Consider the following 13,370-nt stretch of genomic DNA (forward strand, 5'->3'; position numbering starts at 1 on the left):
TCAGACCTGGTCAGCACCAGGGCTAAGGAACAGCTTCACTGTCTTAAGACTTCCACGAAATAGCTGTCACCTCCCTCTAGTGCTGAAGTTCTGGACGCAAGAGTAACTGAGCATGCGTACTTTCCCCGGTTCCACCTCCGCCGGCGTTCCCGCCGTCCCCTTGGCCCCGCCCCTCGCGGACGTGCTGCGTCATGGCGTGGCTCACCCCCGGTGACCCCGGAAGTGGGTCGGGGGCTTGGCCTCTGCCCGGCCGCAGAGCCGGAGCGGGAGTACTGTTCTGAGAGTTGAGCCCCAGAACGAGCTTATCCGGCGGCGCACCCCGGGCAGGGCCCGGGACAGGGTCCAGGATGCTCAACGTCCCTTCCCAGTCCTTCCCGGCCTCCAGCTCGCAGCAACGCATCGCCTCTGGGAGGCGTAGCAAGGTAAGCGAGCTGCACGGCCAGCCTAACCCGGAGCTCGCCTTCCGCCGGCGTTCTGCGTTCCTGCACGGTCTGTTAGCTGCTGTCACGCCCTCTCCCACCTCCTGTGCCACTTTGTAGCCATCATGCTCTCCTGCCTTTGCTGCCGACCTCTCTCTGATCCTGGGGCGTCTCCAGTCCTCGAACTCCTAGAACCTCCTTGCTTCTCACCTGCTAGCCACTCTTCCTTCTCGTCCGTTAGTCGCGCTCTGTCAGCTCCAAGTCCTTTCCCGCTATTTGAATTCAGATCTGAATGAGGGGACCATGCACTGAGCTTGTCGCATTGTAGCTACTCAGTATTGGGTTTCTTCCCTCAATCTATCCTCCTTTGCAGCCCTTTGTTCTTCACTGTCCAGAGTTGGGAGTGATGTGGGTTCCCTAGAGAAAGGGAAAAGCTGTGCAGTAGCGACAGTGGCCATCCCTGTAAGGATGGGGACTCTTAGAGGAGATTGGAGAAGCAGGGGCAGTTGTCCACAAACTTCCGAACAGTTCTAAAGTCACACTGCCTTTCTTTCTCCGGTAACTGTTTCTCCACTGCCTTTTCTGCTGATCCCACTGGCTGACTTTGACATTAAATATACTTCTCTTGAGTTTTTCTTGAGCGTAGTTACTGTTAGCAACAAGTGTTACAGGTGTATTCTATATTTGCAAAGTTTACCAAGAAATTGCAAGGTGAATGTTGCTCACTTCAGTTATTTGTTAGTTTCTCATTGTGTTACTACACCTGCCTGTTTTGTTTTTGAGACCTGTGCTTGAGGTTTCTGAACCCTTAGCATCAGCATCATTTGGTACACTCATCGATTTTATTATTATTCTTCACTTAGACCTAGAGTTCTGATCCTAGATCAAAATAAGGGTTCAGGGATCTCTGGCTTTCATTAGCTTTTCACAGGTCTTTAATCCTAAATATAATACTATTACTAATAATAAATGGGTTTGTTTATTGATGTATGTTCTGAGTGCTTTACGTGGATTATCTCGTTTAATCCTCACAGTGATACTATGAATTATTCCCACTTAGAAAATAAAACTGGCTGTGAAGTGTTGCCTTACTATCTGGGCTTATTTGTGATGTGATTCTGGCTGTGACATATCATTTTTTTGCTGCTGTTCTACCATACAAGCCATCCATTATGTGTCCTCCCTGAGGTTTGACCTGTTTCTCTCTTTAAAATACATACTTGACAGATTAATAGAACCTTTCCAGAGAAAAATCTCTGAATTAGAATATGAGTTACTGCTCTCCATTAAAACCCCAACCATATTCTCAGCATCCATTTAAAGGCAAAAACTTAAAGGCAAAGGCAGAAGTAACAGGTGGTGGTGGTAAAGGTGAGTACCATAACCATCCCGACCGCAAAATGTGTGGGGGTGAGAGAAGACTTCTGGAGAAATAATGAGTTGGTGAGGTTAATCCAGGTAGAGAAATTTGTACTTATAAATAGGTGCTTGATAGCTATCAGAGAATCAATTTGGGGCCGGCACTGTGGCATGGCAGGTTAAGCTGCTCTCTGTAGTGCCGGCATCCCAAATGGGCGCCAGTTGAATCCTGGCTGCTCTACTTCTGATCCAGGTCCTGCTAATGCACCTGGGAAAGCAGCGGAAGATGGCCCAAGTCCTCTGGGCTCCTGGCTTCTGCCTGTTCCAGCCTCAGCTGTTGCAGCCATTTGGGGAGTGAGCCAGTGGATGGAAGACTACTTTCTCTACCTGCTTTTCTTTCTATAACTTTTGCCTTTCAAATAAATAAATATTAAAAAAAAATCAGCTCTCCTTTGACTAAAGTATATAATATGAAAAAGTTAAAACTTGTATCTAGTAAAGGAAAATTGACCAGATTGTGAAAGATCTGATAAACTACTAGAGAATATAACGACATTATTATAAGGTAATGTTGGAAGCAGTTGGATCAAACAGTGTCCATGATTAGATTTTTTAAAAGAGTTATTTATTTATTTGAAGGGCAGAGTTACAGAAAGAGAGGGAGAATGGAGTAGAGGTTGGGCAGGGGGATATCTTCCATTCACTGGTTCATTCCCCAAATGGCTACAATGGCAGGGGCTGGGCCTGGCTGAAATCAGAAGCCTCCAACTCCATCTGGGTCTCCCATGTGGGTGGCAGGGGCCTAAGAACATGGACCATCTTCTGCTGTTTTCCTGGGCACATTAGCAGGGAACTGGATCGGAAGCGGGGCAGCCAGGACTCAAGCAGCACTCCTATGGAATGTTGGTGTTGCTGGTGTTGGCTTAACTTGCTGCACCATAGCACTGACTAGATTTTCATTCCAAAAGATTACCTTGTGGATTATGGAATGGAGAGGGACAGTGATTTTGGTTTGAGATGGGAAAGATTGTTTTTTTATACTTTATTCGTTACTCATAAGAGGCACAGTTTCTGTGATGATCAGAATGGGATGTTGTAGATTGATGAGATAGAATTTGGAAGAAAAATGGATGCCTAAAACAGAAGAGTAAGATCTATAATCTTCCTTTAATTTGTGTACTGTACATTAGATATTGACCTGGTACTGTGTTACGAACTTGTTAAGACAGTTTTTATACAGTAGTCCTGTTCCTTAGAGATGTATGGAAAATTTTCCAGTAGGTAATCTTAACTGGATAAAATACAAGAAATACCTCTTGGTCGATTTTGTGTTGCTATAACAAAATACCTGAGACTGGGTGATTTATAAAGAACAAAGATTTGTTTTTTACAGTTCTGGAGATTGGAAAGCCCAAGGTCAAGGGGCCTGTATTTGCAAGGATCTCCTTGCAGAGGGCATCACTTGGTGAGAGAGAGCAAGACATTGAACCTGCAGTTCAGTCTCTTTCATATTTAGCATTAATCCATTCATGAGTGTGGAGTTCTCAGGACTGAAACACATCCCATTAGGCCCCACATCTGAATGTTGTTGTATTGGGAATTCAGTTTTCAATGCATGCTTTTCAGTGGACATATTAAAATCATATCAAGCTTTAAGGCTCTGTTGTAAAAGTCTTGAAGATGTATTTGTAAAACAAAACAAGAACCCAGACCATCCTGTTAGTAAATCCTCTAGGCAGGGAGGGGTTGACTGACACACTTTTTTTTTTTTTTTTTTTTTTTTGCTAAGGGCCAGATAGTACAGTATATGGTTGTTTCCCCTTCTCTTTGATTTTGCTTTCTGTGGTGTCAATTATCTGCAGTCAACCAATGTCCAAAAATATTAGATGGAAAGTTTCAGTTCATGAGTTTGAGGTTGTACACTATTCTGAATAGCATGGTTAAATCTGGCTCTGGCCCTCCTGCTGTGTGAGTCATCCCTTTGTTCAGCATATCTACACTGTATGTGACAGACTTCATTCACTTTGTAGCTGTCTTGAGTATCAGATTGACTGCCTTGGTTTCACAGTGCCTTGTGTTTAAGTAACTTTTATTTTATTCAATAATGGTCCCAAATGCAAGAGTAACGATACTGGTCATGCAGATATGCCAAAGAGAAGCCATAATGTGCTTCCTATGAAAAGGTGAACATTATTGACTTAAAAAGGAAAGAAAAACAATCACATGCTGAGGTTGCTAACATCTATGGAAAGAATGAATGGTCTGTATGAAATCATGATAAAGGAAAAAGAAATGTATGTCTGGGGAAAACCTAGAATATATAAGGTTCAGTACTATCAGCAGTTCCAAGCATCCTCTGGGGGTTTTGGAACATATCCCTGCAGATAAGGGTCTACTCTATTTAGGCACTGAAGGCCTTGGAAGGTTTCAGTCTCTTTACCACTACCATATGTCAAAACTGTTCTTACCTCAGGGCTATATAAAGATGTTGGAAAGGTAGGCCTGGCCATTGTTTGCCAGCTCCTTTTAATAATTTTACAGTTTTGTTACTTTTCTGATATTTGATAAACCTTGTTTCCCAGTGGGTTCATAGCAAACAGATTGCTACCTGATGATTTCTAACGTCTCATATATATTGACAATCAGTTTTAGCCAATCATTTATCTTCTCTACTATCAAACTTGTTTCGATTTTAAAGGTGAAGAAAGTTTTTGGTTCGAGTTAATGACTATTACATATACAATATTAGGGATAGAACCGGGACCAGACCATTATGGTGCAAATTTGTGTGACAAATTTCTAAGCTCTTCCTCAGATCCTAGGTATTTTAAGTAGTGTTATATTTATAATTCTAGTATAGCAAAAACAATTTTGACAGCCTCCTAAAGCTATAAGAGGATTCGTAGAATTGTGAAATTTGAGTTTTATTGTATTTTTAAGTGAGACTAAGAATCATGAAGGTAGGCTGAAGACAAACAGTAGGGAAGCAACCAATGTGAAGAAACCAAATTTGTTTCTTCCTTTTTTTCTTTTTTTAGGTTCCTTTAAAACAGGGCCGAAGTCTTATGGATTGGATTCGACTGACCAAAAGTGGAAAGGACTTAACAGGATTGAAAGGCAGGCTAATTGAAGTAACTGAAGAAGAACTTAAAAACCACAATAAAAAGGATGACTGTTGGATATGCATAAGAGGTAGGTAGAATTTATTAAACACTACAGAAAAATTTTGTCTTGGTTTTCCAATTGTTATGTGATTTTTACTCTATTTTTGTTGTTTGGTGGTATGATTCACAATTAGATAACAAAAGCATGCCTTGTATTATTACTATTATTTTAAGATTTATTTTATTTATTTGAAAGAGTTACAGAGAGAGACAGAGACAGAGACAGAACGAGAGCGAGAGCGAGAGAGAGAGAGAGAGAGAGAGGTCTTCCATCCACTGGTTCACTCCCTAAATCACCACAATGGCTGGAGCTGAGCTAGTCTGAAGCCAGGGGCCAGGCTTCACATCTCCCACATAGGTGCAGGGGCCCAAGTACCTGGGCCATCCTCCACTGCTTTCCCAGGTGTGTTGTCAGGGAGCTGGATTGGAAGTGGAGCAGCTGGGACTTGAACTGGCACCCATATGGAATGCCTGCGCTTCAGACTGGGGCTTTCACCTTCTGTGCCACAGCACCGGCCCCCACATGCCGTGTATTTTTTATACATTATATAATAAATGATAATTTTGATATATATTCAATTATATTTCATAATTATAAATGATATAATTCTGATTTAAATTAGTATTTATTCCTTAAGTAACCATTTGTATTCTGATGCCGAAAGTTGAATTTCTGAAATGAAAATTTTTTTCTAGTATTCCTGCATTTCATTGCCTTTGAAAGGATATGAATATTTTCCAGGCAAGTTAATGCCAAAATAATATAGTAAACTTACTCAGTAACTCCTAGTTTATGTAGAATAACTTTCCACCACCGAGCTTGTGCCAGAATCCTATTGGGGAAAAAAAATCTTTGAAAACTTAAAACTTGGAAAGAATTAAAGCTAAGTCTTCAGTTCTCATTTGTAGGATTTTTTTTTTCTTTTTTGTTACATAGTAAATGAGAACTTCCATTGAGAAATGAGCATATTGGAGGAAGTGAGCAGAGGGACAGGAAGATAAAAGCATGACCTGATAGTAGCCGAAACTATGGTGTCAAAAATAGGAGCAAAAACAAAGAAAGGCATCAAACTACAGTGAGCTTCTATAGTGATGGTCTGGAGTTATCTAGACACAATTAAATATATCTGCTGTCCTCTGTTTAAAATTTACTTATTTATTTATTTTCATCAATTTAAGATTCAGAGAGGCAGAATGAGAGGGAGAGAGAGAGAAAGAGACAGAGCTTCCACTGTTACCTCATATTTGCTCACCTGTAAAGACAAGAGACCAGTGTGCGAAGACAAAGTTTTCTGGGGGCTTATGGATACAGTATGGTGGAAAGAGTTTCCTCCAAGTGGCTCACCACTGGAAGCTGAACAGGTGCCTTTGTGGGACTGGGAAGATGTGATGGTTCCCTCTCAGCATATGACACTTTAGTCTGTACCTTTCTTGAAGTTCTGCATCATTCCCCTTTGCACAGCACATTTTGGTTTGCGCCTGGCTCAGTGTACTGTACAAGCATAGTTGGTTTTTTTTATACATTACATGCTCAAAATTGGTGTTGTTTCTCATTGCTGCCACTCCAGGAAGGTCACATATTGGTTGCCCTTGACTGTTGGACATATGTGCAGTTTGGGGAATGCTCCTTGTTCCTGATTGGTTTTGAGCTGGAGCTGGATACATAGTCAGGTCAGGGATACAAGTCCAGTCCTAAGGGACTTCATTTAGTGAGTCCTATTTATATGCGATTGACCATCCACTGGTTCCCTCCCCAAATGTCAGTAACAGCTCAGACAGGTTGAAGGAAAAGCCAGGAACTTAAACTGGCTCTCCCACATGGGTGTCAGAAACCCAAGTACTTGAGCCATCACCTACTGCTTCCCACAGTGTGTATTAGCAGAAAGCTGGAATCTGAAACATAGCCAGGAATTGAATCTAGTCACTCTGATATGGGATGTGGGCTTCCCAGTTGTGTCTTAACCACTCTACCGAATGTGCAATCCGTCCTCTGTTTACAGAGGAAAGAAACTATGTCATTTTACTATTATACAATTATAATTTTATCGTTGTCTAATTATGGTTTGTTGTCAGCTATCCTCATTATGCTGTATCCTGCATGAAGGCAGGGACCATGTCAGTCTGTCTGAGTACTCTGTGCTTAGTGGCTGCACAGTGAGGCCACATGTTTGTTGAGTGAATATAACACTTATTTTTAAGAAGTTTTGTTACTTAAAGAGGTGTGTGGTTGTCATGGAACTGTTGATATGATACATGGAAAGACCCCAGGAGACACTTCATAGGTTCCCTATGATGACCACATCAAATTTCCCAAACTGCATAGCTTAAACAACAGACATTTATGGTCTCACAGTTCTGGAGGCCAAGAGTCTAAGATCAAGGTGTTGGTGGGGTTGGTTCCACCCAAGGACTGTGAAGAAGAATCCATCCCAAGCCTCTCGCTTAGCCTTAGGTGGTTGGCGGCAGTCTTTGGAGTTCCTTGGCTTGTGAAACATCATCCCAATCTCATCTTCATCTTTAAATGGCATTCTCCTTGTATGCTTGCCTGTGATGAAGTTTCCAATTTTTATACAAAACACGGATCAATGAGATCTACCCTACCCCAGTGTGACCTTATCTAATTTTATATCTGCAGTAACCCTATATCTAAATAAGGTCAGAATCAGAGCTACTGGTGGTTAGTGCTTCAACCTACAAATTGTGGAGAAGTTAATTCAGCCCATAATAGAAACAATTAGAGCATGGAATTTTCATGGCAAAGGATATAGTAACTTGCAGCAGATGATAATACACTTTTCCCTGAGAGAACAACTATGCAACTCCCAAAAGTTCCTCAGAGACACACAAATGTAGATAGTACCAGCAACATGGAAGTAGGATTCTATCTGTTGTGAAAGCCCCTTTTGCCATTTAATAGGAGTTTTAATACCCTCCCTGCTGCCTGTTTATCATTTGCAAGTAACTAGAGCCAAGTGACCTCCCAACTGCGCTTGAGTGTGCTTGAGTGTTTTCTGGTAGGTTGAGTGACGTGGAAGTCAATTCTCCAAGAGCATCTCTCAGCTAGCCTAGGCTGTAGTCATTCCAGATTTCTGTTCTGCAGTAGGGAAGTCAATTCTGAAAACACCCTTGTGTGAACCCTTCTTGTCTTAGTGAGGCATTATCCAAATATATTATACTTTATTATTCACGATGTATTGATGGGGATAACAGATTGCTTAGCCATGTTTGAAAAGTGACACGATGCTTTTCTGCTCCTCGCTGTATATCTTCTGGTAATGTATAGCACTTCTGGTAAGGTTGTTGATTTAATTATGAATTGTGAAAAAGTTCTTGGAAATGTGTTCTACTCTATCAATAGGAAGACTTTTCCCCACTTTTGCAAAGCAATATAAATGTCTTTTGTTTCTTTCTTCTTTTCTCAAGAAGCATGCAATTTAGACCTTGCCCTTGGTATGAGGTAAATGATTATTAGATAATAGGCTGAATGAAGGGCCACAAAGAAAGTAATATCATATTGAAGATGGGGAGACACATGACTTATAACAGTCAGGGATGCTTCTGTGGTAGAGATAAACCTTGAAGCAGGGGACAGTATTTCAACAGGAAATGGAGTGAGGGGATCATCCAAGTAGACAGAAGTGTCTAAATAAAGGAACAGACACAGAAAAGTCTGAGGTTAACTGTTGGAAAATTTTAAGAAGACTGGAAACATTTGTTAAGTTGGGTTGTGCCAGATCATGAAATGTGTTCTTCATTTAGATGGCACTGTAAGCTGTTGAAGGGATCTGGATGTGAGGATAGTGTGATCAGATGTGTCTTGGAGAGTAATCTGATGGTGCGTGTAGGGAATTGAAATGGGACAAGGAAAACATTTATCTAATCATAAAAGATCAAGTGGAAAAGGAATTGAACCAGGATGTTGAGAAAGACATTTGAAAGTAGGATGAATATGAAATGGACTGTTCATTTCTAAAATTATTCCAAATGAGAGTTAAAGAAAATATATAACTAAATGTCACCTTTTCTTCTTACCTATTTTAATTTAACATATTATTTAGGGGCAGACGCTGTGGCATAGTAGGTTAATCCTCCACCTGTGGTGCTGACATCCCATATGGGTGCTGGTACTAGTCCTGGCTGCTCTTCTTCCGATCCAGCTCTCTGCTATGGCCTGGGAAAGCAGTAGAGGATGACCCAAGTCCCTGGGCCCCTGCACCAACATGGGAGACTGGGAAGAAGCTCCTGACTCCTGGCTTCGAATTGGTGCAGCTGCAGCTGTTACAGCCATTTAGGGAGTGAACCAACGGAAGGAAGACCTTTCTCTCTGTCTCTCCCTTTCACCATCTGTAACTCCACCTTCCAAATAAAATAAATAAAATCTTAAAAAACACATATTATTTAAGCTTCTTGTAAGGAGAATGTATGCCTTTAGCCTCAAACATTAGTGATAATGTCTGTACCCAAGGTTTTTTAAAAATTTTTTTAATTTTCATTTTATTTGAAAGGCAGAGAGAGAGAGAGTGCTTTAATTTGCTGGTTCACTCCCCAAGCGCCCTCAAGAGCCAAGGCTATGGCAGGCCAAAGCTAGAGCCTGGAATTCAACCCAAAATTCTTATGTGGGTGGTAGGGACTCAGGACTTGAACCATCACCTGTTGCCTCCAGGGTGCTCATTAACAGGAAGCTGGATCATAAGCAGAGGCAGGATTTGAACCCAGGCACTCTGATATGGGATGTGGATACCATAAGCATCATAATGGCTATGCCAAATGCCTGTCCCTGTGCCAAGTTTTGATCAAAACTGTAGCATGGGGAAGCGTGGTTTCATAGTATAATTTCTTTTTTTTCTTTGTGAAAACATTACATTCTTCATTTTCTAACAAATGCCTCATTTTTAGATCAAATCTGAATTCAACTGATAAGGATGAAAAAATTATCTCTTTGATAAATCTTAGAAAATATATGACTGAGTGTGGGGTTTTGTAGCTTATATTTTCAGGACTATTTTCTCTCTCTCATTTTTTTTTTTAAAGGATAATTTTGTTCATTTGAAAGAGAGAGAAGGAGAGACAGGAGAGAGGTCTTCCAGTTCACTGGTTCACTCCCAAAATGGCTGCATTGGCTGGGGCTGGGCTATGCTGAAGCCAGAAGCCTGGAACTACTTCTGGGTCTCCTGCGTGACTGCAGGGGCCCAAACACTTAGGCCATCATCCACTGCCCTACCCAGGCTACTTCCTGGATGTGGAGCAGTCAGGACTCGAACTGGCTCTCGTATAGGATGCTGGCATTTCAGGAGAGGCTTAAACCACTGTGCCACAATGCTGACCCCCTGTTTTCTTTTTTGAGCATCGATTAGCAGTTCTGCTGCATGCTCATGTGTGCTGAGGTCAGTCACATTCCTAAAAATGATGGTGAAAAAGACCACTTGGCTGTCAGTAGGCTGCAAAGTGTGAAACTACATTGTAGGCATTAGCCTGGAATGGTTTCTAAGATCTTTGGAGTTTGTGGTTTGATAATTTTCACTGTTTTCTATGAAGTACATAACTTTGTTGTAGTACAATAGTAGTTAATTGGAATTTTGAAGTGATGGGTTGGGGAAGTGTTTTGCTTTTCAAAATCTTTGTTGAATTTACCATTCATTCATGCTTTTGTAGTTTTCTCCTTTATTATTTCTCTCCTCTGAGAAGAAGTAAGGTGATTTACAAACATGAAGTTTTGAAAAGCAAACATTTAAATCATTTATCCTATTGGCACAGGCAAAGAGTTCTTGGAAAAGACCCCAGGGGCAGAAGCAGTCAAAGCCAAAATTAACAAATGGGATTACATCAAATTGATTAGCTTCTGTACTGCAAAAGAAACACTCAGGAAAGTAAAGAGGCAGCTGACAGAATGGGAGAAATTATTTGCAAACTATGCAACTGATAAAGAATTAATAACCAGAATATATAAAGAGCTCAGGAAACTCAAAAACAACAAAACAAACAACCCAGTTAAGAAATGGTCAAAGGACTTAAACAGATATTTTTCAAAAGAAGAAATCCAAATGGCAATAGACACATGAAAAAATGCTCAAGATCACTAGCCATCAGGGAAATGCAAATCAAAACCACAATGAGGTTTCATCTCACTCCAGTTAGAATGGCTTTCATACAGAAATCAACAATGCTCTCAAGGATGTAGGGAAAGATGTACCCTAATCCACCGTTGGTGGGAATGTAAACTGGTAAAGCCACTATGGAAGACAATATGGAGATACCTCAGAAATCTGAGTATAGACCTACCATATGACCCAGCCATCCCACTCCTGGGAATTTACCCAAGGGAAATGAAATCAGCATATGAAAGAATTATCTGCACCCTCATGTGTATTGCAGCTCAATTCATTAAAGCTAAAACAAGGAATCAACCCAAATACCTGTCAACTGAAGACTGGATAAAAAAAATATGGGATATGTACACCACGGAATACTACACAGTAATTAAAAAAACTGAAATCTGGTCACTTAAAAAAAGGGGATGAATCTGGAAAACATCATACTAGTGACATAGGCCAGTCCCAAAGGGACAAATACCAAATGTTGTCTCTGACCTGTGATCACTAATAGAGCACCTAAAAGGCAGTCTGTAGATGAGAAATTGATACTTTGAGAAACAGTGACTTGAACAGCCCTTGGTTTGACTTGAGGAACAGTTTTTTTTTTTTTTTTCATATTATTTGTTGAACTCTTTTTTTTTTTTTTTTTTGACAGAGTGGACAGTGAGAGAGAGAGAGAGAGAAAGGTCTTCCTTTGCCGTTGGTTCACCTCCCAATGGCCGCTGTGGCTGGCGCGCTGCAGCCGGTGTACCGCGCTGATCCAAAGACAGGAGCCAGGTGCTTCTCCTGGTCTCCCATGTGGGTGCAGGGCCCAAGGACTTGGGCCATCCTCCATTGCACTCCCGGGCCATAGCAGAGAGCTGGACTGGAAGAGGGGCAACCGGGACAGAATCTGGCGCCCCGACCGGGACTAGAACCTGGTGTGCCGACGCCACAGGCGGAGGATTAGCCTATTGAGCTGCGGTGCCAGCCATGAACTTTTTTTTTTCTTTCTGACAGGCAGAGTGGACAGTGAGAGAGAGAGAGAAAGATCTTCCTTTTTCTGTTGGTTCACCCCCCATTGGCCACTGCGGCCGGCGCACCATGCTGATCCGAAGCCAGGAGCCAGGTGCTTCTCCTGGTCTCCCATGGGGTGCAGGGCCCAAGGACTTGGGCCATCCTCCACTGCACTCCCGGGCCATAGCAGAGAGCTGGCCTGGAAGAGGGGCAACTGGGACAGAATCTGGCGCCCCAACCGGGACTAGAACCCAGTATGCCGGTGCCGCAGGTGGAGGATTAGCCCATTGAGCTGCGGCGCTGGCCAGTGAACTCTTAACATAGTTAAACATATGTGAATAAGTCATTTGAAAATAGATCTTAGTAAAAAATAAAAGTGGGAATAAGAGAGGGAGGTGGAAGAGGAGTGGGAGGGTGGGCACTTTGGGAAGAATCAGCATGTTCCTAAAGTTGTAATTATTCAGTGTATGAAGTTTGTAACTGTAAATCTTCATAGTTCTGCATACATTCCTGTGGACTTACTTCTAAGGGTACAGTTTAAAAACTTGCCATGGGATCCCAAAGCCCCTTAAGCTTGATGGTAAAAATACCATCTTAAGTGTTAAAGTAGTCATATGGATAGGATTAAGTGTCTAGTAATAATAATAGATGTAATTAAAAAAAGAGTGAAACCTTCAACATGGGAAGGAGTCCACACAACAGACTCACACAATGACAATTGCTTTAAATAGTACTCTGACCTCAGAATTAGTTGTAAGGCATTCTGGTCTGACTGAAAAGCCCATTTGAGCATTTCAGGCATAGAAAGCCAGAACAGTGAGGCAAAAAATGTCCTACAAGAAGGACCTTAGTAGGTGAGACCCTAATACAAAGAAGTGGACATTAAAGAAGGAGGTTCTTTTCTCTGAAGGGAAGAAAGAGAGAACTTCCACTTTGCTTATGGCCTTGTCTAAATATTGACGGAGTTCGTGAGTTCCAAAGGCTTCCATAGCCTGGGCAGCTCATGTCAAGAGCCTCAGGTGATTACTGATACCATATATAAGAGTATTAATTGTTAAATTTACAACTGGACTCACTGTGTACTAACTTCCTATGCAGGACCTCTGCCCTCAAAGAGCTGTATTATAATTATGTCTAAATGCTCACAAAAGATGTATCACTCTTTGGTGCTTCTTTAAAGTTATTAAGTTTATAAAAAAAAAAGTGAAATTAACTTCAGTTAATTAACTTCAGATGCAGTGACTTTGAACAGTCCTTGTCTTGATTGTTGAGGAACAGTTTTTGTGTGTGTGTGTGTGTGTGCAAATTGTGGAACTCTTTACTTAGCATAGAGTTGGTCT

At 41.5% G+C, this 13,370-nt stretch overlaps 1 protein-coding gene across 1 annotated transcript in view; it reads left to right on the top strand.

Annotated features, from left to right (window-relative positions):
• Positions 1 to 220: 220 nt before the first annotated feature.
• LOC133756039 (cytochrome b5 reductase 4) overlaps positions 221 to 13,370 on the top strand; it is a 105,878-nt gene continuing 92,728 nt past the window's right edge. Inside the window, exons 1-2 of the mRNA XM_062186445.1 lie at positions 221 to 422; positions 4,817 to 4,970. Coding sequence (XP_062042429.1) covers positions 348 to 422; positions 4,817 to 4,970 — 229 coding nt within the window. The 5' untranslated portion in view covers positions 221 to 347. The remainder of the gene's footprint in view (positions 423 to 4,816; positions 4,971 to 13,370) is intronic.

Source organism: Lepus europaeus, chromosome 3 (assembly GCF_033115175.1).
Source record: "Lepus europaeus isolate LE1 chromosome 3, mLepTim1.pri, whole genome shotgun sequence".
Lineage (NCBI taxonomy): Eukaryota > Metazoa > Chordata > Mammalia > Lagomorpha > Leporidae > Lepus > Lepus europaeus.